This window comes from Phacochoerus africanus, chromosome 8, assembly GCF_016906955.1.
Source record: "Phacochoerus africanus isolate WHEZ1 chromosome 8, ROS_Pafr_v1, whole genome shotgun sequence".
NCBI classification, from domain to species: domain Eukaryota; kingdom Metazoa; phylum Chordata; class Mammalia; order Artiodactyla; family Suidae; genus Phacochoerus; species Phacochoerus africanus.
The window spans coordinates 91,544,755-91,569,975 of NC_062551.1; the positions used below are offsets into that span (position 1 = coordinate 91,544,755).

Here is a 25,221-nt window from a genome sequence, read left to right on the forward strand (position 1 = left end):
TATCCAAGGAAACATTCAAAATGATATATTCATACACACATCCCATATTCACTCTGACATTATTTGTAACAGTCAAGACATGGAAACAACCTAAGTGTCCTTTGATGGATGAATGGATAAAGAAAATGTATAAGATATATATGTATTTTTTAAAATTTCTATATCCATACATATATACATATATCATACATATATACACATGCGGTATATATGTATATGCGGTGTATATATATACACGCACACACACACAGTGTATGCACACACACACGCATATATATACATACAGATACGTACAATGGGATATTATTCAGCTCATAAAACGAAGGGAATCTCTCCCTGTGAAGAAACATTCACAGTCTTACCTCCTGTCCTAGTCCCAGAACCTGTAAAGGTGACTCCACTGGGGCTGGCTGGGGGAGAAGAGGAAGGCTTGTTCCAGAAGGAACTGTCTGAGGGAATCATAAGAATTTCTAAACTTGGAAAAGGGGGCTAAATTACTCACTGAAAAATTAGTGTTGTTTTTTTTTTTCCAGGTTGGAATAAAGAACACATACTTAACACAATGGAATCCAACTCTTGGAGGACATCAGAAGTGGAATTTTCTTATACAACCTAGCTATTCAAATTAGCATACAATCTTTTTAGCCTTTCTAAATAAATAAAGAGGGTTTTTTTGCAAAAAAAAAAAAAAAAGGAAATCTCACCATTTGTCACAACACGGATGGAACCTTAAGGACATTATGCTAAATGAAATAAGTCAGAGAAATACAAACACCATATGATCTCACTTATGTGTGAAATTTAAAAACAAACAAACAAAAATCAAACTCAACAGTTACAGAGAACATGTTGATGTTTGCTAGAGGCAGGGATTGGGGAGTGGGCAAAATGGGTGAAGAGTCACAAGGTACAAACTTCCAATTATAAAATAAATAAATCCTGGGTATGTGATGTACAGCATTGTGACCACTGTTAACATTACTGAATTGCATTTTTTTCTTCTTCAGCCATACCCACAGCATATGGAAGTTTCTGGGCCAGGGATCAAATCTGAGCCACAGCCACCACGTACACAACAGCTGCAGCAATGCCGGATCCTTAACCTGCCTCACCACAATGGACTCTCTGACCTACCTCTTAATGGGTGAAATGTCAAAGAATGTGTGGCCATGTTTTAAAACCACCGCAAGTTCTCAGGTCAAATGTCTCTGTATCAGAGTGGCTATTCCTTCCCACTTTTTCTAAAATTGCCTCCCCTAGGTACTCAATTTCATTTTGTTTATTCTACAACTCTCATCATAATGTGTAGTTATCTATTCTTTTGTTACTGTTTGTTTTTTTTTATCATTAATCTCATTTCAAGACTACGGACTCCATAAGGACAGGAATCCTGCTTCTCTAGCTCATCCTTGTATTCCCATGATCTGTGCTAGCACAGGAGCTAGCACATGGCAAGTACTCAATAAATAGTCACTGAGAAAACTGAGTAACACATAAGTCAATACATATTTTCACATAACTTAATAGATTCTTATCTTTTCATCATCTCAAACATGCTTGAACACCCCCAGAGCCTGGACCTCACTACCTCCTGGAAACCCTTCCTTCTTTGGACCACTCGGTTATAAGAAAAATCTTTTAAAAATTAATTATTTTCCCCAACCTACAGATAAAGGAGGCTTGTTCAGGGCTGAGGAGGAAGTCAAAGGGAGTGGGCATTTTTTGAGCCCATCCTAAGTGCCAGGCACTGTATGAGGCACTTTCCATTCATTATCTTTTTTGATTCTCTCGATAACACTATGAAACATCCATTTTGCAGATGGAGAAAGCTGAGGTGCAGAGAAGTGAGGTGGCTTAATGTCACGTGGTCTACAGAATTGAATTTTGAGAATTACATCCAGGTTTATCTCATTCCCTAATTCATTCTCTTTACTCTGTCTTGAAGAAGAGAAAGAAAAATCAATCATCCTCATTAAAAAGTGTACTAGAAATTAGGGCTGAAAGTAAACATAGTAGTCTCTATGTTTATCAAACCCTCGTGCATTGCCCTCCTTGCTAGCTATGTCATCTCATTTAGAGAGATGGCAAAATCAAATATAGTTGCCAAGTCTCTCTATTCCTGACCCCTAGACCGTGAATATGTAGAAAGTTGCCTGCAAAAGACACAAGAGGGTCGCTTCTATTCAGTATTGTATTGGAGGTTCTAGCCAGGGCAATTAAGCAAGAATATAGAAAAAGCATACATAGTGGAAAAGAAGTAAAATCAATCTCTATTTACAGATAGCATGATCTTATATATAGAAAGCAGTAAAACACACAGAGACAAGTATTAGAGGTAAGAAAATCAATCTCTATTTACAGATAGCATGATCTTATATATAGAAAGCAGTAAATACACAGAGACAAGTATTAGAGGTAAGAAAAAAATTCAGTAAAGTTATGGATACAAAGTTAATATTAAAAATCAACCAACTATAATGGAAAAAATAAAAATCATTAAAAAAAATCATTGTAGGGAGTTCCTGTTGTAGCGCAGCGGAAACAAATCTGACTAGTATCCATGAGGAGGCGGGTTCCATCCCTGGCCTCATTCAGTGGGTTAAGCTTCCTGTGTTGCTTGAGTTGTGGTGTAGGTTGCTCAGATCTTGAGTTGCTGTGGTTGTGGAAGTAGGCTGGCAGTTTCAACCTCTAGCCTGGGAACTTCCATATGCTGCGGGAGCAGCCCTAAAAAGCAAAGTGGGGAAAAAAAAAAAAAAGCAATTGCATTTTTGGAGTTCTCTTGTGATGCAGTGGGTTAACGATCTGGCATTGTCACTGCTGTGGCTTAGGTTGGATCCCTGGCCCTGGAACGTCTATATGCCATGGGTGTAGAAAAAAAAAAAATCGGGAGTTCCCATTGTGGCGCAGTGGTTAACGAATCCGACTAGGAACCATGAGGTTGCGGGTTCGGTCCCTGCCCTTGCTCAGTGGGTTAACGATCCGGCGTTGCCGTGGGCTGTGGTGTAGGTTGCAGATGCAGCTCAGATCCCACGTTGCTGTGGCTCTGGCGTAGGCCAGCGGCTACAGCTCCGATTAGACCCCTAGCCTGGGAACCTCCATATGCTGCGGAAGCGGCCCAAAGAAATAGCAAAAAGACAAAAAAAAAAAATCGGTTGTATTTCTATACATGAACAATGAAAAATTAAAAATGAAATTAAGAAAACAATTCCATCTACAATAACACCCCCCAAAATAAAATACTTAGGGATAAATTTAACCAAAGAGGAGTTCCTGTCGTGGTGCAGCAGAAATGAATCTGACTAGGAACCATGAGGTTGCAGGTTCAATCCCTAGCCTCTATCAGTGGATTAAGGATCTGGTGTTGCCGTGAACTGTGGTGTAGATCACAGACACCGCTCAGATCTGGTGTTGCTTTGGCTCTGGTGTAGGCCTGCAGCAACAGCTCTGATTAAACCCCTAGCGTGGGAACCTCCATATGCCACAGGTGTGGCCCTAAAAAGACAAAAAAAAAAAAATTTAACCAAAGAAATATAAAATCTATATCCTGAAAATACTGTTGAAAGAAATTAAGGAAGACCTAAATAAATGGGAAGATATCCCATATTCACGGATTGGAATACTCAATATTGTCAAGATGGCAATACTCCTCAGATTGATTTACAAATTAAATGCAATCCCCATCAAGATTCCAACTGCCTTTTTTTTTTCCAGAAATAGACAAGTTGATCCTATACTTCATATGAAAATGCAAGAGACCTAGAATAGTCAAAACAATCTTGAAAAAGAAGGACAGTTAGAGGATATATACTTTCAGATTTCAAAACTTTTTACAAAGCTACAATCAAGACAGTGTGAGGGAGTTCCCATAGTGGCTCAGTGGTTAACGAACCTGACTAGTAACCATGAGGTTTCGGGTTTGATTCCTGGCCTCCTCAGTGGGTTAAGGATTTGGCATTGCCGTGAGCTATGGTGTGGGTCCCAGACGTGGCTTGGATCACACGTTGCTGTGGCTGTGGCATAGGCCAGCAGCTGTAGCTCTGATTGGACCCCTAGCCTGGGAACCTCCATGTGCTGCAGGTGCGGCCCTAAAAAAAGACAAAAGATGAAAAAAAAAAAGGCAGTGTGATAATAGCATAATAATAGACATAAGATTGATAGAATACAATTAAGAATCCAGAAATAAACTCTTACATTTACAGGCAATCGATTAATTTTGACAAGGGTTCCAGACCATTTGTTGGGAGAAAGAACAGTCTTTGACAAATGGTGCTTGGACAATTGCGTATCCACATGCAAAGGAATGAATTTGAATCTCTACCTCACTTCATACACATAAGTTAACTCAAAATACATGAGAAATATAAATGTAACGCTGACACCTATGGTCAATTAATCTTTGACAGAGGAGGCAAGAACATAAAATGGGAAAAAGAAGGTCTATTCAGCAAGAATTGCTGGGAAACCTGGACAGCTGCATGCGAATCAATGAAACTAGAACACACCCTCACACCATGCACGAAAATAAACTCAAAATGGCTTAAAGAATTAAATATAAGACAAGACACCATCAAACTCCTGAAAGAGAACATTCTCTGACATCAACCTTATGAATATTTTCTCAGGTCAGTCTCCCAAAGCAATAGAAATAAAAGCAGAAATAAACCAATGGGACCTAATGAAACTGACAAGCTATTGCACAGCAAAGGAAACCAAAAAAAAAAAAAAAAAACCCAAAAAGACAACTTACAGAATGGGAGAAAATAGTTTCAAATGATGCAACTGACAAGGGCTTAATCTCTGGGATATACAAGCAACTTATACAACTCAACAGCAAAAAAGCCAACAACTCAATTGAAAAATGGGCAAAAGACCTGAACAGACATTTTTCCAAGGAAGATGTATAGATGGCCAACAAGCACATGAAAAAAATGCTCAACATCCCTTATTATTAGAGAAATGCAAATCAAAACTACCACGAGATACTGCCTCACACCAGTCAGAATGGCCATCATTAATAAGTCCACAAATAAATGCTGGAGAGGGTGTGGAGAAAAGGGAACCCTCCTGCACTATTGGTGGGAATGTAAGCTGGTACAGCCACTATGGAGAACAGTATGGAGGGACCTTAGAAATCTATACATATTGGAGTTCCTGTCGTGGTGCAGTGGTTATCAAATCCGACTAGGAACCATGAGGTTGCGGGTTTGATCCCTGGCCTTGCTCAGTGTGTTAAGGATCTGGCATTGCTGTGAGCTGTGGTGTAGGTCACAGACGGCTCGGATCCTGCATTGCTGTGGCTGTGGCGTGGGCTTGCGGCTACAGCTCCAATTGGACTCCTAGCCTGGGAACCTCCATGTACCATGGGAAGCGGCCCTAGAAAAGGCAAAAAAGCCAAAAAAAAAAAAAAAAAAGAAAAGAAAAAGAAAAAAAGAAAGAAACCTATACATAGAACTACCATATGATCCAGCAATCCCACTCCTGGGTGTATATCCAGACAAAACTTTCCTTAAAAAAACACATGCACCCACATGTTCATTGCAGCTCTATTCACAATAGCCAAGACATGGAAACAACCCAAATGTCCATCGACAGACAATTGGATTAGGAAGATGTGGTATATATACCCAATGAAATACTACTCAGCCATAAAAAAGAACGACATGGAGTTCCCGTCGTGGCGCAGTGGTTAACGAATCCGACTAGGAACCATGAGGTTGCAGGGTTCGGTCCCTGCCCTTGCTCAGTGGGTTAACGATCCGGCGTTGCCGTGAGCTGTGGTGTAGGTTGCAGACACGGCTCGGATCCCGCGTTGCTGTGGCCCTGGCGTAGGCCAGTGGCTACAGCTCCGATTTGACCCCTAGCCTGGGAGCCTCCATATGCCGCTGGGAGCGGCCCAAGAAATAGCAAAAAGACCAAAAAAAAAAAAAAAAGAATGACATGATGCCATTTGCAGCAACATGGATGGAACTAGTCTCTACTCTCATAGTAAGTGAAATAAGTCAGAAAGACAAATACCATATGATATCACTCATATCTGATACCTAATATACAGCACAAATGAACCTTTCCACAGAAAAAATCATGGATTGGAGAACAGACTTGTGGTTGCCCAGGGGGAGGAGGAGGGAGTGGGAGGGATCAGGAGCTTGGGGTTAATGGATGCAAACTATTGCTCTTGGAATTGATTTACAATGAGATCCTGCTGTGTAGCACTGAGAACTATGTCTAGATACTTACTTTGCAGCATGACAATGGGGAAAAAATTATGTATACATGTATGTGTAACTGGGTCCCTATGCTGTACAGTGAAAATAAAACAATAAGAAATCTTAAAACTTCAAAAAAAAAAGAAGTATAAATGTAAGAGCGAAAACTATAAAACTTAACAATTTAGGGGTTTCCTGGTTGCCTAGTGGTTAAGGACTTGGCATTGTCTCTGCTATGGCTTGGCTTACTGCTGTGGCTCGGGTTCAATCCCTGGCCCAGGAACTTCCACATGCCATGGGCATAGCCAGAAAAAATATATATCTTATATATAAATCTTCATGGCCTTGAATTAGGTTTCCTAGATGATGATAAAAAAAGCACAAGCAATCAAAGAAAAGTTGAACTTCTAAACTGAAAACATTTGTGTTTCAAAGGACACCATAAAGAAAGTTAAATGACATCCCACACTATGGGAGAAAAATTTTACAAACCATATATCCAATAAGGGACTTAATATCTATGGTGTATAAATGACTCTAACTCAAGAACAACAACAAAAAAATGATAAATAACCCATTTTTTTAAAGGGCAGAGGATTTAAAAAGACATTTTTCCAAAGATATACAACAGATAAATAAGCCTATAAATAGATGCTCAAGGAGTTCCCTGGTGGTTTAGTGGGTTAAGGATTCAGCACTGTCAATGCAGTGGCTCAGGTCACTGTTCTGGCATGAATTTGATCCCTGGCCCCGGAACTGCCACATGCCATGGGCATGGTCAATAAATAAATAGATAGGTGCTCAACATATTTAGTCCTTAGTGAAATGCAAACCAAATCCACAATGAGATACCACTTCATACCCATAAGGACAGCTATAAATTTTTTTAAATCTGAAAATAAGTGTTGGCAAGAATGTGGAGAAATTAGAACCCTTATGCATTGCTGATGGGAACATAAAATAATGTAGCAACTGTGGAAAACAGCTCCTCAAAAAGTTAAACATAGAATTAGCAGGAGTTCTTCTGTGGCTCAGCAGGTTAAAGACCCGGCTTTCTCACTGCCATGCCTCTGGTCACTGCCAGAGTGAAGGTTTGATCTCTAGCACAGGAACTTTCACATGACATGAGTGTGGTCAAAAAATTAAAAATTAAAAATTAAAAAAAAACCTATAGAGTTACCATATAACCCAGCGATTCTATTCCTAAGTATAACCAAAACAATTTAAAACATATATCCACACACAAACCTGAATGTTCACAGCTGCATTATCACAGCCGAAAAGTGAAATAACTCAAATATCCATCGACTAATGAATGGATAAACAAAATATGGTGTATACATACAAAAAATACATACAATGGAATATTATTCAGCCATAAAAACAATGAAGTTCTGATGTCATGGCTTGGATGAACCTTGAAAACATGCTAAATGAAAGAAACGATACAAAAGATCACATATTGTATGATTCCAATTACATGAAATGTCCAGAATAGGCAAATTCATAAAGATAGAAAGTAAATTAGTGATTGCCAGGGGCTGGGGGTAGGAAGGCATGGGAGTGACTGCTAACGGGTACAGGGTTTCTTTCCAGGGTGATGAAAATGTTCTGGAATTAGATGGTAGTAATTATTCCACAATCTGTGACTATACTAATAACCACTAAATTTTACACTTTAAAATGGTGAATTTTACAGTATGTGAATTATATATCTCAATTATTATTATTATTTTTTAGGACCACACCTGCTGCATATGGGGGCTCCCAGGCTAGGGATCAAATCAGAGCTGTTCCCGCTGGCCTATGCCACAGCCACAGCAATGCCAGATCCAAGCCTCGTCTGCAACCTACACCATAGCTCACAACAATGCCGGATCCTTAGTTCACTGAGCAAGGCCAGGGACCAAACCTGTGTCCTCATGGATACTAGTCAGATTCATTTCTGCTGAGCCACAATGGGAAATCTTATATCTTTATTGTTATTATTATTATTTTTTTTTTTACAGCTGCACCCACGGCAAATGGAAGCTCAGCTTCCAGCCTATACCACAGCTATCCAAGCACCAACAGATCCAAGCACTGGATCCAAGTCCCATCTTTGACCAATGCCACAGCTTGCAGCAACGCTGGCTCCTTAACCCACTGAGGTAGGCCAGGGATTGAACCTGCATCCTCATGGAGGTTATGTTGGGTTCTTAACCTGCTGAGCCACCATGGGAACTCCTATATCAATTATTTTAAATGCAGAAGAGCAAGGCTGCTGATGGAGTGGGAGCAAGTGGGCAGAAATTCTACTGGGATGCCCTGTGTCTCTTGGCAAGCTAGTCTAGTTCAGTAGTGTGCAATGCAGGTCCCTGTCCTCAGCCAGAGTGGCTCCACTTCAGCTCCCACTTAAGATTTTTGTTTAAATAAGGGGTCCCCAGCTAAAGAAGAGTGAAAGCCTCTAGTCTAATTGGCAGACTGCCAAGAAGCTCCTCCTTGACTTCTAAGCTCCAGACTTGTGGAAAGACAATATGAGGAGAGATTGGGGAGTCAAAACACCAACAGAGACCAGCAGTCTAGAAAAAGGTTGGAGTGTCACAAGCAGCGTGGGTGGCTGGACCTCTGCCGTCTGTCACAATGTCCACTAGCAAGGCTCCCTCTGGTACAATCTGGTCTCAGGAGAGTACTGACACCAGAGTAAGTCCAATTCCATTCATAACCAAGCATCTGTCATCCTCAGATGGTTGTGCCAAGTCTCAGTCCTCAGGTGGCTCAGACATACAATGTGTAAACATGCTTGGTCCCTGATGGCTCTGCTCCACTCTCTTGGACTGAGCCAAGATCATGAGCTCACTGTCTCAAGAGACAGCCAGACAGCAGTAGGGGAGCAGCTTTTAGCTGAGGGAAAGGAGGAAGGAAGAAAATTAACTATTGGGCACTTACTCTGAGCCACTGACACAGGAACATGTACCTATATGGTTTAGCATGCTCCTCACAGCATCCTTGAGCTGTAGGTGAAGGGACTTATTCCAGGTACTTAGAGCTAGTATGTTGTGGAACTGAGATTTGAACTTGGGATCACCTGATTGGAAAGTCTGTGCTCTGGAGAAGTTGCTAGTTCACTCAGAGTTTTTCCCATAGGCCTCTCCACTGGACCATTTCTAGCTCCCATAGTTTACACCTAACTTGTACATTGATTCGTTCATTCCATAAATTTCTGAGTAGGTATTTGGTGCCGGGTAAGGTGTTATGCAACAGAAACACAAACCCGCATACCTGAATAAGGCATAAGTCTGCCCTCAAGGATTTACAATGTAGTGGGAGCCAGGCTGAACTGAGACATAAGACCAGGAGCTGAGTTAATTATAACACCAAGGGAGGCCCAGTGGTAGTCTGACCAGATGGCTAGTAGTTTTAATATGAGAATGAGAATTCAAAGTTTGGTGCAATGGGGGCCAATAGACTGCCAATTCTCTACCCATCCTCCACCCTGTCTTGTAGATTGTGGGGCGTAGGAGAAAAGCAGCCACCATCAGAGAGAGCTGAGGGGGAAGTGGTATTCTGGGGCACTGCTTCTTATTAGCCACAGCAGGAAGTGGAGGGAGGGCTTGCCGAAGAGGCTGAGTTTAGGAGAGCTTATTCACTAGAGAACTTTGGTTTGGGAGAGCTCAGTCACCCCCTCGGAAAGGGGGTGTGAGTGCCTAGTGGGAGTGAATTTTGGAAGGAGACTGTAGATCATCAGAGTGATCAAGAGTGACAAATGTGAGAGACAGGGATTAAGGCGTTGTAGTCCTGACTACGGCATAAAAACATGTCATACTCAGGTTTCTGGGGCTATTTTCAGTACAGGAAACAAGCTATGGTCTCTGCTCAACACATCAAATAGATTATAAGGGAAATTTTGTTAGGAAGTGAGAGGGGGAAAGTCAGTCTCAAACCAGGTTAGAAGGCATCAGCACTGAGTAAACTGTGGGAGGAATTTAGCCTGGAGTGGAGAAGGGAGGTGGCTACTAGGTTTAACTCAAAACTTGAACTTTAGTTAGTTTTTCTTATCCTCTAAACTGTCCACCAGTCTGTTCATTTAGTGAATACTTCCTTCTCTTCAAACTTTTTGTCCCTTTCATTGTTTCCAGTAAATATCTGGTTTAACAGAGAAGTAGTATGGCACTATGGAAAGAACTTGGAGTATGTTATCAGTAGACTGGAACCAGTTACTTGATTAAAAGTCCCAATTCCATAGCCAGCCAAGGCTGGAATCAGCTAGGACTAGAATGCAGGATTTTATTTATTTTTATTTTTTATTTTTTTGTCTTTTTAGGGCCGCACCCACGGCATGTGGAGGTTCCCAAGCTAGCAGTCAAATCGGAGCTACAGCTGCTGGCCTATGCCACAGCCACAGCAACTCGGGATCTGAGCCACTTCTGCGACCTACACCATAGCTCGTGGCAACACTGGACCCTTAACCCACTGAGCGAGGCCAGGGATCAAACCTGCAACTTCATGGTTATTAGTTGGGTTCGTTAACCACTGAGCCAAGATGGGAACTCCTAGAATGCAGAATTTAGAACTCAAATTTTTCCATGCTTTTCTGTCCTATCATGCAATGCAGAGCCTGACTTTCTTAGCTTCCCTAAGTTTTAGTCTCCTCATCCATACTGATAACTTTCTTAATAATATCTACTTTATAGGTGGTTGTGAAGATTAAATGACATGTGAAGCCCATAAGACAGTGTCTGGCCACAATGTGCCCCTAATATTTTTTATCATTTTTATCATACAGAAATTACTTGGCTCTATGGCTGCACACGGAAAGTGCTCAAATGACTATCTCACTACACATGTTATAGGCTGAATTGTGTCCCCTCAAAATTCACATGTTGAAATCCTAACCCCCACCCCATTATTTCAGAACTTGCTGTATTTGGAGACAGGGTCTTTAGGGAGGTAATTTAATTAAATTGAAGTCTGTAAGTTGAACCTTAATCCAGTATACTGGTGTCCTTATAAGAGGACGTTTGGACACAGACAGGTACAGAAGGAAAGCCATGTGAAAACATAGGGAGAAGACGGCCATTTATAAGCAAAAGAGAGAAATCTTAGAAGAAACCAACCCTTGATGTGGGATGTCTAACCTCCATAACTGTAAGAAAATTAACTTCTGTTTAAAATCACTCAGTCTGTGGTACTTTGTAATAGCAGCTCTAGCAAATGAGTACAGCATATGCATTGTACCTTTTTATCTGGTGGACAGAGATCTGCCTCATTCTGAAGACTATGTTCTTCAATTTAAAGTCCCAACTAAACACCCCAGCTGGCTCTGCCGGGCTGACCATGCCATCTTGGAGTGGGGTTTTGCTCCCTTGGCTCTTGGCTGCTAAGGTGACGTCATCAGAGATCGCAAGTCATCAGAGAAAGCAAGACTTTTCAGTGACTAGTGACTTGCTGAGCAGAGGTGCTCGTCATCGTCTGCAAGAGAATGCATCGTTCATCATAGTCCATTCCCGTGGTGCTTTCAGCTACATGGGTCAGGACGGGCACCTCAGTGTACAGTCTTGGATGAAGAAGTGGAGGGAAAATGCTGTGTCTGTGGTGACCCCGGTGTTTTCAGTCCTGGGACACTGGAGAAAGAGAAGACAGAGGTGAAAGAAGAGGTCTGAAGTGGGAGATCTCGGGACCCTTTCCACCGACAGAAGTGGAGAGCTGTGTCTGTGGATCCGGGGTTCTGGAATCCCCATCTTTTGCGGAGGCTCTGGGAGTGTGGCGTGTAGGGCCCCACGGCCCTTCGCCCAGGAAGGCCGCCCTGGGCCACAGGACAGTGCAGGCGGGCGCGCGCGCACTCGACACATCCTCGGGGTGCTGCCCTCTCTGGGCAAGCGCCCGCCCCCCTCTCCACCCTGCCCCTGCCCTCCGCCGGGCTGGGTGGACCCGGCGTCCGGGGCCGCGCACGCCTCCTCCGCGAGCCAGGACCCCGGGCCGCGCGCGCCCCACATCCCGCGCCCCCTCCCCGCCTGGCGGGCGCGCGCCCCGGCTCCCGCTCCCGCTGGCAGCGGCGGCGGCGGGGATTGTTTTTGTTGTCGCTGAGGCCGGAAGAGCCGTGGGAGCCGAGTCCCTGTCCCCCGGCCGGGCGCCGCCGCCGCCCCCTGCCCAGCGCCCGCGTCTCCGCGGCGCCCCCCCAGCGCCAATATTCCGGAGATCAAGCGTTACGCGGCGGCGGCGGCGGCGGGGCCCGGAGCGGGAGGCGCCGGGGACCGGGGCGAGGCGGCCCCCGCCGCCGCCATGGAAGCAGTGGGACCCGGTGAGGAGCGCGCTCGGTCTGGGACGGGGACTGCACCCCGGCACGGGTGGGCAGGCGGGCCGGCCGCTCCCTGTGGCCCTCATCGAGTCGCGCGTACCTGGATTGGGCCATTAGGCCTGGGGGAAGGGGACTGGTGCCCCATGGCACAAGGCAGAGGGAGCTGACCTGGGCCTCGGCGGGGGGGGCGGGGGGGGGACCGCGCCCCAACAAGGAGAGATAAGCCAGTTCTTAAGGTCTAAGGGAGGGAGGCCCAGGAAGGTGACCTGCGTACCCAGGTAGAGGGGAGACCTGACCCAACCTCAGAGAGCTGTGCTCCAGGGTGGAGGCGAGGCCAGTTTGGGCCTCAGAAGGGACGATCTGTGCGCAGTGGAGGCCTGTACCGGCAAGGACTACCCCACCTACTACCAGGAGTATTTTTGGCTTGGGGCCGCACCCCTATTTTTCTTTGCACTGGTAGGCAGTTCAGAGCCCTCAAATAAGGAAGAAAGAGAACTTCCCTTAAACACTTCTCATTACCACCGAAGGCCAAGGGGCAAAGTGCCCCCCCTTTCTCAAAGGCCCTGAAATCTTGGGGAATCTAGTCCTATGCCTCGATCTGTGAGTCTGTGTCGCAGACCCAGTGATCTGTGCCAGTGCCTTTGACGGCCGAGTTACTCGCCAGCGCGCGCTCCAGCAGAAGCTTTAATGCCCCAAGTGTCTTCTAATTGGGTTATGGGTAGTTGTGAGGATCAAATGAAGGAGAAAGTGCTTTGGAAACTGTAATTCCCCGTCATTGTGAATGGCCTCTGGTTATCTCCCCAGTTCTGCCCAAAGCGGGGGAACCATTCCTGGTTGTAACCAATACCCTGCAGATTGGCATCTGGTGTTCCTACTTGGAACCCCAACAAGTTTCTAATGTCTTGGCTAAGTAGGGCAGGGTTTAGGGGCTGTGTTAGAATTAACTTTTAACTTTATACCTTGTCTACACAGTGGACTTTGTTGTAAAGCATTCATTTTTATAGTGTGTAGAAAATTCAGTCTACCGTTTGAGCTTGGAAACTTTGCAGGTTTGTTTACTTAAAACTTGTTTACATAGCTGAATGGTGAAACCCCACCTTAATTTGCTACTTAAAGTATTTTTTAAAGGCCTTCATAATCAAATTTCACATGCCTTTTAAAAATAAATTGGTTTTGTCACAATATTATTTGATCACCCTCAATGTGAATATTACACTGGGCTATTTCAGCTATGCCCCTGGCTAAAGGCATGATCAGGTCTTTAGGAATGTGACAGACTTCTGTTCAAATCCAGTCTAGTAATTTGATAGTTGTATAACCTTGGGCAAATTACTTAATTCCTTTGAACTTTCATTTCCTCATCTATAAAATGAGGGTAATAATAATTACGTGCTGCAAGATTGTTGTGAGAATGAAATAAGAATGTATATGAGAAATCTTGTTGGGGAGAGTAATGCATTATGGATACTTAACAAATGGTTTTTCCCTCCCTTCCCTGTTAGTAAGTCATAATTGAATCAACTGTTGCATTTATGAGCTGATATTGAAAGAGACTTCAACTGTTGCATTTATGAGCTGATATTGAAAGAGACTATGTAACTGTGTATACAGATGAAATTCATGGGAAAGATTGCCCTGACTCTTGGGGCGGGGGGGAGCTGATTTTAGCTTTTGCAGATTGAAGGGCTTATCAGTTCACCTTGGATTGTGGAAAATTAATTCTCACTAACCATATTTGTAAGACATTAATGAGTCAGCCAAAATGTCACATAGATCTTTTCTGTTAACTGAGATATTTTCTTGTCTGCTGTCTAGCAGACTCCTTTTTTTGGTGTCACAGTACCTTGGAAGCCCAGTTCATAGCAAGAAGCTGCTTGATGAGTCTGGAATCAGAGCAAAGGGATTTTCTGGTCTTGTGGGATATTTCATCCAGGCTAAGAATCTAGAGAAGCTTTCCTGCTTCTTTGTTAAAGCACCTGTATCTAGTGCTCTGTTCCCTCCACTCTTGCACAATCATTGAAGCATGTTCAGTCTTGCTATGCTGTCCCTCATTCAATTTTGATTTCTGACAACCATAACTTGGAAATAAATATATTTAATTAGATTACCATGTATTTTGCTCTATTAATGATAACATTTATTTTCACAGTGCCTTATAGTTTGGAAAGTGCTTTCATAGCTGATAGCTCATTTGATCTTCTGTGAGGAAGGCAAGGCAGGTGTTAGGCCCATTGTACAGATGAGAAAAAGTTCAGAGAGCTTATCATGATTTTATCAAGGTCTCAAGGCTGAGTGGTGAAGTAAGGATAATGCCCTCCTCTTTTAAGCTGACTTTATCCAATCTATGTTGAGTCACACTCCTTACCTTTTTGGAAGATAAGATTCTCTGACTTTGTCACTAAATTTTGGAGTTGCTCCCAATATGAAGACCTTTGAGCACTGATATAACATTTATGTAAGTGAAATCATAATAGCTAACATTTATTGAGTGCTTACCATTATGAGCCACTGTATTCAGCCTTTTCTGTACATCATCTCATGAGATCCTCACAAGAGCTTTATGATATAGATGCTGTTATAATCATACCTTTTCCATTTAATAGATAAGGAAACTGAGGCACAGATTGGCTAAGAAATTGGCCCTAGGTCATGCAGTTTGAAGTAATAAAACCAGTATTGAAACATAAGGAAGTGGAATTCCTGTTGTGGCTCAGCAGTAACAAACCTCACTAGTATCCATGAGGATGCAGCTTCAGTCCCTGGCTTTGTTCAGTGGGTTGAGCATCTAGTGTTGCCATGAGCTATGGTGTAGGTTGCAGACACGGCTCCGATCTGGTGCTGCTGTGGCTATGGCTATGGCATAGGCCAGCACATGCAGCTCTGATTCAGCCCCTAGCCTGGGAACTTCCATATGTCATGGGTGAGGCCCTAAGAAGACCAAAAAAAAAAAAAAAAAAGAAAAGAAAAACTAAATTCCTACAGTGTGCTCATCTTTGAATTAGGTATTGAGGTAACAATAAACTGGAACTCCATTTCTTTTTCTTTTTTCTTTTTTTTTTTTTTTGTCTTTTTGCCATTTCTTGGGCTGCTCCCGTGGCATATGGAGGCTCCCAGGCTAGGGGTCGAATCAGAGCTGTAGCCACCGGCCTAAGCCAGAGGCACAGCAACTCGGGATCCGAGCCACGTCTGCAACCTACACCACAGCTCACCACAACGCCGGATCCTTAACCTGCTGAGCGAGGCCAGGAATCGAACCCGCAACTTCATGGTTCCTAGTCTGATTCGTTAACCACTGAGCCACGACGGGAAATCCTGGAACTCCATTTCTTATAAGAGTATACAGTCCAGTGGAGAAAGCATTAATTTAACAAGTTGTTTCTAGGTACTTGCCCTAATCTTCCACAGAGGGTCTGGGGAACACAGAAGATGCATTCTCCAGTCTAGGAGATTCTGGAAAGGTTTTCCGAGGAGGTGGCACTTGACTTGAGTTTTGAAGGATGAGTATAACTTAGGGAAAGAATGAACAATGAATTTAGTACATGAAAAGATTTTCAGTACTTTAAGAATGTGGTGAGAAAAAAAAAAGAATGTGGGGATCTGTCAACACAAATTTCGTTAAAGTGTTTGCTTTGATTTTCCTAAGTGATGTTGGGCCAGAACAGCTTCTTGGTTCAAAATTTTCTCTCCTTAGTGAATCATCTTTGTTCTTGATGAAATACCATTGCAACAACGAACCTGTTGTAACTTTCCTTTGTAGTCACAACCCACTTTACTCAACATCTGTTCATAGCAGAAAGGATGTTTATTTTTTAGGCCAGTGTCCATTTGACATTATCATCAAAAAGGAGTAAGGTTTTCTGTAGACAGGTAATTCCCAGCTTGCGTTTCCTTAAATCTTTATCTACTGAATATTGATAGGATGTTTTATTTTATTTTATTTTATTTGTCTTTTTAGGGCCTTGATCATGGCATATAGAGATTCCCAGGCTAGGCATCCAATCAGAGCTATAGCTTCTGGCCTATGCCACAGCCACAGCAACGTGTGATCTGAGCTGTGTCTGAGACCTACACCACAGCTCATGGCAACACCAAATCCTTAACCCACTGAGCGAGGCCAGGGATCAAACCTGCATCCTCATGGATGCTAGTCAGATTCGTTTCTGCTGAGCCATGACAGGAACATCAGATGTTTGATTTTAAAAACAGAGAGAGAGAGCTCGTGTGTGTGTGTGTGTGTGTGTGTGTGTGTGTGTCTTTGTTCTGAGGAAAAATAAGTTGGGTAAATGATGAGTTAAATGAGTTTATCGATTACATGACTTGTTAGAGAATTTAATATGATAATATGTATTGTAATTTTAAGAAGGGGAGAGAGTACGCAGTTTCTTTAGTTTATGGAATCCTCTTTATGGAATATCTTGTGAATCATCAGTGCAATAATTTGGAGTGACTGCACTGTCTAGACGAAGGATTCTCAGCCTCAGTAGTATTTGATACTTTGGACTGAATACTTCTTTGCTGCAGGGGGCTGTCCTGTGCATTGGAGGATGTTTAGTTGTAACCCTAGCCCCTACCCACCCCATGTCAGTATCACTCCCTGCCCCTGGAGTTGTGACAACCAAAAAGTTCTTCAGACATTGGGCAGATGTTTACTGGGGGACAAAAGCTCCCTCAAGGTTGAGAACCATTGGTCTAGACTAGAAGCTCCTTTTTTTTTTTTTTTTCATTTTTGGTTACCCCACAGCTTATGGAGCTCCCAGGCCAGGGATCATATCTAAGCCACAGTTGCGACCTAAGCCACAATTTCGGCAACACCAGATCCTTAACCCACTGTGCCCGCTGGGGATGGAACCCGAATCCCATTGCTCCCAAGACAGTGCTATCCTGTTGTGCCACAGTGGGAACTCCTTAGACTGGAAGCTTTTGAAGACAGAGGTTCTGTCTTTTTCCTGAGTCCACAGTACATATTAGACATGGAATAAATGAATAAATGTTTGTTGAAGAAATAAACTAGACCTTATGATCAGGAAATACCAGATTGTCCAGATTATTATTATTTTTTTTTGCCTTTTGACCTTTTTAGGTCCACACCCTTGGCATATGGAGGTTCCCACCTTAGGGGTCTAATTGGAGCTGTTGCTGCCAGCCTACACCAAAGCCACAGCAATGTGGGATCCGAGCCGTGTCTGTGACCTACACCACAGCTCATGGCAACACCGGATCCTTAACCCACTGAGCGAGGCCAGGGATCGAACCTGAAACCTCATGATTCCTACTCAGATTTGTTTCCGCTGTGCCACGATGAGAACTCCTCAACTGTCCATATTTTTTAAATATCAGGTTATAAACAAGAAAGTCTAGCATGATCGGTATTGTATTACAATCTAATTTAGCAATTAAATTGATAAATACAGCTGCTGTTTAATCTTCCACAATCTGTACAAACGAAATAATGTAGGCTACAGAAGTTTCCTTGTGGTACTCCTGGTGTTGTCACTGGAGCAGCCCCGGTCACCGCTGTGGTGTCGGTTCAACCCCTGGCCTGGGAACTTCCATATGCAGCAGGAGTGGACAAAAGAAAAAAAAAATAATTCAGGCTAATTTGTGGAGGATTAATAGATCATCTCTACCCTGGTGATGGACTTGAGTTTAGAGATTTTTTTTTTTTTAATGAATATAATTTTGTAAGGTTAACTATAGATCTACTGATGCTGATAAAAGATTTTATACAGTAGACTCTATCTCAGAGTTCATCATACTGTATCTAATGTTGACATCTCCCATGTTCAAAATAATAGTGGCAAGGCAAAATACTTGGAAATCTAGAGGCTCTTAGGTCAAAAGACATTCCAAACTTTACATTAGAGTATGTTCAGTAAACAATAAGATCTCAATAATTGTAGCTGTCATCATGATCATGAAAGGAATATCATCCTTCGTGACCAAACAGAACATCCAATGTCTTTCACCTTCTTTAGGACCTCCAACTAGCCTGTTTCAGCCACCTCGTCGTCCTGGCCTTGGAACTGTCGGAAAACCAATTCGACTGTTAGCCAATCATTTTCAGGTTCAGATTCCTAAAATAGATGTGTATCACTATGATGTGGATATCAAACCAGAAAAACGGCCTCGTAGAGTCAACAGGTAAGGATTAGAAAGAGTAGACGTCTCTATATATTTAAATACATATAATTTATTTGTTACAAATCATATTGTTCTCAAAATTATTTTTAACATGTAGGCTTTATTTTTCTCTGAGATGGTAAGTTTCCTTTCTTTTAGTTTTCTAAGATTTTTTTGTTCTTTTTAAAAAACTTTTGTTGGAATATAGTTGACTGACAACGTTGTATTAGTTTCAGGTGTACAGCAAAGTGAATCAGTTATGGAGGTACATATATCCATTCTTTTTTCCCCTGTAGGTTATTATAAACAGATGGTAAGTTTCTTAATAGCAGGTTTGCTGTCTCGTGCTAGATTACCCTCCACAGATTCTAGCAGAGTGCTGGATACATCGTTGTTCAATCAGTAAGTAAATACTTAATGAATGAAGAAGAAAAGTCACTCTTTCATTGAAAGGCAGCAGAAATTTATAAAAATAGGTGAAGACATTGGCATATATGGAAAATACTACTAGAACTATCTGGAAATTCAGATTTTATTATTGAGTATTGGTATTAGACATGAGAAAAATATAAGTATAAAGATATCAGAACCATTTTGGGGTATTGAGGAACATAAGCTCAGAGAGAAGTTCTGTTTAATTCTAGCATTATCCAAGAGGGGTCTAGATAGGATGATCTAAGCACTGTGATCCATATGACAGCAGTTTACCAAGAGTAAAGATATAGCCCTGTAACAGATACTCTTTTTTTTTTCCCGTTTTTTTAAGGCCACACCCACAGCATTTGAAGGTTCCCAGGTTAGGGGTTGAATCAGAGCTGCAGCTGCTGGCCCACACCACAGCTACAGGAACACAAAATACAAGCCGTGTCTGTGACCTACACCATAGCTCACAGCAACACCGGATCCTTAACCCACCGAATGAGGTCAGAGATCAAACCTGCGTCCTCATGGATATTAGTCAGATTAATTTCCACTGAAACACAGCGGGAACTCCTGTAGCAGATATTCTTTTGATGTGCTGAGATCACCCACTTCCCTCTTCTCTGTTTCCACACCAATATTTAGGCAGTCTTTAATATTACAATTCTTGCTTTTCCAAGGATGCTGCTTGATATTTTTTTTTTCATTATAGACCAATAATTTGGCTTGCTGGTATAGTTCAGTCTCATGCAGGCTCAATTATTTGGCTCTTTATAACTGAGATCAGTAGTAATAGAAGTGGTAATGGCTAACATCGATCCATTCAATATATATTTTATTGGGTACTTATTTTATGTCAGGTATTGTTCTGTGCTCTTTTGTCTGTCTGGGAACAAGACAGGCAAAAGTTCCTACCTTTGAGGAACTTATACTGTAATTAATGAATAATAATAACCAAAATTAATGAATAAGCAAACAAAACATATTATTTGTTAGTTGGCGATAAGTGCTGTGAAGAAAAATAAAACAGGAACAGAAGAGGAGTTCCCTGGTGGCCTAGCGGTTTAAGACTCGGCATTGTCACTGCTGTAGCTTGGATTTGATCCCTGGTCCAGGAACTTCTGCATGCTGTGGGCATAGCCAAACACACACACACACACACACACACACACACACACACACACACACACACAAACAGGAATAGAAGATAGGGAATGGTGGGAGTGAGCCACTGATTTTATGTGTACATATATAAAAATGTATATAATGACATTTATATTATGTAAGATATATGTGTGTATATATAATATATATATGTTCTAATAAATGTGTGTGTATATATGTATATAATGTTTTAATAGTATGGCAATGGAAGGTCTCACTGAAAAGTGACATTTGAGGAGAAACCTAAAGGAGGTGAGGGATATCGACATTGAGAATCCCAGGCAGAGGCAGCAGCTTGGATGGTATTTTCAAGGAACAGCAGATAAGGCCTACATTGCTGGAGTGAGGGGGAGAGTGATAGATAGAGAAACTCCGAAGGACCCTATCATGCAGGATCTTGTAGGCAGTCATAGGGCTTTAGTTTTATTCTGATTAGATGGGTTTTGAATAGGTATTTGATATGAGTAACTTATATTTCTAGTGGATCATTCTGGCTGTGGTATTGCAAGTGAACCCTAGCAGGTAAGGGTGAAAAGCAGGGAAATCATTTAGGAGGTACTTATAATGAATCAGGTGAAAGCAATGGCTTGAACCTTAATAGTAAAAATGGTAGTGATAAGAAATGGTCAGAGTTTACTAGGGTCAACAGGATTTGCTGATGGATTGAACATGAAGTATGAGAGAAAGCAATGAGTCATGGTTGATTCCAGGGTTTTTGTCTTGAGCAAATGGAAAAATGGAGTTTCCATTTATTGGGACAGGGAAAACTATGGGAGAAGCCAACAAGGGTGGCAGATCCAGAGATATGTTTTTTGGACATGTTAGGATTGAGATGTCTCTTAGACATCCCAGTGGAGATGTTGAGCAGGAAGCCGAGTACGTGAGGTTGGACTCAGGGGAGAGGTCCAGGCTGGAAGCAGACATTTGAGAGTCAACAGCATATTGGGTAAACCCATGAGTCTGGGTGAGAACACATAGGAAGTGAGTATGGTTAAAGGGAATACAACTCCGAGATTGAATCCTGAGGTAACCCAGTATTTAAAAACTGGGGAGGTGAGGAAGAATCAGCAAGAAAACTGGCATGGAGAGGCCACTGGGACAGGAGAAAAACCAGGGCAGAGTAAGGAGACAAGGGAAGAAGGTGTTTTAAGTTGAAAGAACTGATCACCTGATGCTGAGGGGACAAGGAATTTCAAAACATAGTGCTCCCTGGGGACCTTGCTAAGAGTAGTTTCGGTGAAGGAAAAGCCTCACTTGAGAAGATTAAAGAGAGGAGGTCCTGTTGTGGCTCAGTGGTAAAGAACCCAACAAGAACCCACAAGGACGTGGGTTTGATCCCTGGCCTCGCTCAGTGGGTTAAGGATCCGGCATTGCTGTGAGCTGTAGTGTAGGTCACAGACATGGCTTGGATCCAGCATTGCTATGGCTGTGGTGTAGGCTGGCAGCTACAGCTCTGATTCGACACCTAGCCTGGGAACTTTCATATGCTGCAGGTGTGGCCCTAAAAACCAAAAAAAAAAAAAAAAAGGAGAGGTTAAAGAGAGAAAGAAGAGCAATTAGAGACAACTCCTTCAAGGAATTTTGATGCAGTGGGGAGCAGAGAAATGAAGTGTTCAGACGAGGAGGAAGGAGAATCGAGAAAGTTTAATTTTTTCAAGGTGAGAGAAATTATACCATAATTGTATGCTGAAAGAAATAATTCGGTAGAGTTGGAAAATTTGATGACTCAGGAGAGAGAAAGATTCCTAGAGCGATATTTTTTTAACATACCAAAGTAAATAGGCTGGTTAGCAGATGTTTGGGCTTGTCTAAAACATCCATAAGATATTTGGTGCACATCAGAAGTTCCCTGAGGAGTTCCTGCTGTGGCACAATGGGGTCAGCGGCATCTTGAGAGTGCTGGGTCGCATGTTTGATCCCTGGCTCCGCACAGTGGGTTAAGGATCTGGCATTGTTGCAGCTGTGGCTTAGCTTGCAATTGTGGTTTGGATCTGATCCCTGGCCTGGGAACTCCACATGCTATGGGGTGGCCAAAAATGAAACAAAACAAAAACACAAAAGTTCCCTGAAATTTGGTCCTATTCAAAATGTCCATGAGCACTTTCAGCCCATGCCAAATGGTTTTGGACAAGACTGAGTGTCAAGGACCTTTTTGTGTGGAATAAGTGTCTCCATGGATTTTTTTTTTTTTTTTGTCTTTTTGCTATTTCTTTGGGCCGCTCCTGCGGCATATGGAGGTTCCCAGGCTAGGGGTTGAATCAGAGCTGTAGCCACCGACCTATGCCAGAGCCACAGCAACTCGGGATCCAAGCTGCGTCTGCAACCTACACCACAGCTCATGGCAATGCCAGATCCTTAACCCACTGAGCAAGGCCAGGGATCGAACCCCTAAACCTCATGGTTCTTAGTCGGATTCGTTAACCGCTGCTCCACGACGGGAACTCCACCATGGATATTTTGGACAGGACAAATATGGCCAAATATCAAGGACCTTTTGACGTGGAACAAATGTCTTACAGACCAAACGTCTTATGGATGAACAGGACCAAATGTCCTGCAATAAGGAGGCTTATTGTATGGCAAACACTCTTCTAAAGATTCTATATGGGAGTTCCCGTCGTGGCGCAGTGGTTAACGAATCCAACTAGGAACCATGAGGTTGCGGGTTCGGTCCCTGCCCTTGCTCAGTGGGTTAACGATCCGGGATCCGGCGTTGCCGTGAGCTGTGGTGTAGGTTGCAGACGCGGCTCGGATCCCACGTTGCTGTGGCTCTGGCGTAGGCCAGAGGCTGCAGTTCCAATTCAACCCCTAGCCTGGGAACCTCTATATGCCGCGGGAGCGGCCCTAGAAATGGCAAAAAGACAAAAAAACAAAAAACAAACAAACAAAAAAAACACAGATCCCATACATGGGGCTCACTAATGTTGGTAAGACATAGCACCTGACTTTTTATTGACTGTAGCATTCCAAAATCTCACACTCAGATCTGTCCATCTTAAACTGTAGCCGCTAGTTTCCCTACAGCTGCATTTATTTCAGGGTCTGCAGACAGTGTGATCTGGCATATCTGCAAAAACAAATAAAGCTATTCATGCTTGGTTGAGAGAAAGGTTTTCATTCTACAAGACAAGAAACTGCATGGGTAATCTTTACGGAATGAAGATATTTTATGACATTCCCTTCTCTATACTACTTGGGAGCAGTTTGGAATATAACAAGTTATATTATGCAGAATAATAAATTACTAGCACTAGTCAAAGGGGTTGATTTATTCCTTTGAGTATGGTGCATCTTAGATTTATTTGGAATTTCTGCCTACTCTCTTTTCCAAAACCAGTATACTTGAATAAGGATGCTTATTTGATAACAAACTTATCATTGTTCAATTATGAACATGCCAAACTTAGATACCTAAGATAGATTATTATTATTATTATTATTTTGGCCATGCCTATGGCATGCAGAAGTTCCTGGGCTGGGGCTTGAACCCATGCCATAGCAGTAACCAGAGCCACAGCAGTGACAATGCTGGATCCTTAACCCATCGAGCCACTAGGGAACTCCAGGCTATTCATATAAGGCTCTACTCATTATAGTAGAGGACTTCGGAGAGTAGGAATTTAAGAGGATGCTGTAGGGAGTTCTCATTGTGGCTCAGTGGAAATGAACCCAACTCGTATCCATGAGGATGTGGCTTCGATCCCTGGCCTTGCTCAATGGGTTAAGGATCTGGTTTGCTGTGAGCTTTGGTATAGGTCGCAGACATGGATCAGATCTGGCGTGGCTGTGGCTGTGGAGTAGGCCAGCGGCTGGAAAAAAAAAGGATGCTATAAATTTTCTTTTCTTTTTCCTTTTATTCCCCCCTTCCATTGTCATCTCATAGTTGCTTTTGTGCACTTGTCTGCTTTTCTTTAGTTAACCTTTTTTTTTTTGGCTGCACCCATAGCTTGTGGAAGTTCTGGGACCAAGGATCAAACCCTAGCCACAGTAGTGACAATGCCAGATCCTTAACCCGCTGAGCTACCAGAGAACTCCTAGTTTAAATTACTGGAAACAACTGTAACTTTAACTCTTACTTTTTCCAAGGAGTTTTGAACTGAATTTTGATGATTAAGGTATTCCTTGCTGTTCACAATTTCGAAGAGCTAACCTTCACTATCTCCGTTATTGTTAAGGGAGGTAGTAGATACAATGGTGCGGCACTTTAAGATCCAAATATTTGGTGATCGGCAGCCTGGCTATGATGGCAAAAGAAATATGTACACAGCACATCCACTGCCAATTGGACGGGATAGGGTAAGTGTTAACAGCAAGAAATGTACATTAGACCTAGGACATTTAGTAATAATTATATAGGGCAAAAATGTTCCTGTTTCTAATAACAATTCAGTTCTTAAAGTTGTTTCTCATGATGATGATAGATTTGTTATTCTGTCCATATCCTTCTGTCCCTTAGTTAATCAATTAATTGAGCATTAGAATTTAGGTTGATTAGGTCACCTTTACATATATTCCAAATTTCTCAGGTGTTAAAGTGCCACCTGAATCTGAACAGTGAAATTTTTTAAATAGGCTTTTATTTTTTTCTATTATAGTTGATTTACACTGTTCTGTCAATTTCTGCTATACAGCAAAGTGACCCAGTCATATATATATATATATATATATATATATATATATATAGTATATAGTATATATGTACATTCTTTTTCTCACATTATCCTCCATCTCGTTCCATTGCAAGTGACTAGATATAGTTCCCTGGGCTATACAGCAGGATCTCATTGCTTATGCACTCCAGATGCGATAGTCTGCATCTACTAACGCCAAACTTCCAGTCCATCCCTCTCCCTCCCCCTCCCCCTTGGCAACCACAAGGCTGTGCTCCAAGTCCATGAGTTTGTTTCTTTTCTGTAGATAGGTTCATTTGTGCCGTATATTAGATTCCAGATATAAGTGATATCATGTGGTATTTGTCTTTCTCTTTCCGACTTATTTCACTTAGTATGAGAGTCTCTAGTTCCATCCAAGTTG

General features: G+C 42.4%; 1 protein-coding gene and 1 non-coding gene across 4 annotated transcripts in view; both read left to right on the forward strand.

Annotated features, from left to right (window-relative positions):
• The first annotated feature begins 333 nt into the window (after positions 1 to 333).
• On the forward strand, positions 334 to 458 carry LOC125134774 (small nucleolar RNA SNORD22). Its single transcript, XR_007136775.1, has one exon. It is a non-coding gene; the product is annotated as a small nucleolar RNA SNORD22 (small nucleolar RNA).
• An 11,272-nt stretch (positions 459 to 11,730) lies between these two features.
• The window catches only part of AGO4 (argonaute RISC component 4), a 44,381-nt gene continuing 30,890 nt past the window's right edge, over positions 11,731 to 25,221 (forward strand). The window contains exons 1-3 of one of the 3 annotated variants that reach the window (XM_047793322.1): positions 11,731 to 11,842; positions 18,459 to 18,624; positions 24,363 to 24,483. In XM_047793322.1, the coding sequence (XP_047649278.1) occupies positions 24,379 to 24,483 (105 nt within the window). In that variant the 5' untranslated portion in view covers positions 11,731 to 11,842; positions 18,459 to 18,624; positions 24,363 to 24,378. Of the gene's footprint in view, positions 11,843 to 12,090; positions 12,487 to 18,458; positions 18,625 to 24,362; positions 24,484 to 25,221 lie in introns of those variants that run through there. The other 2 variants (XM_047793321.1, XM_047793323.1) reach the window with 2 other exon arrangements.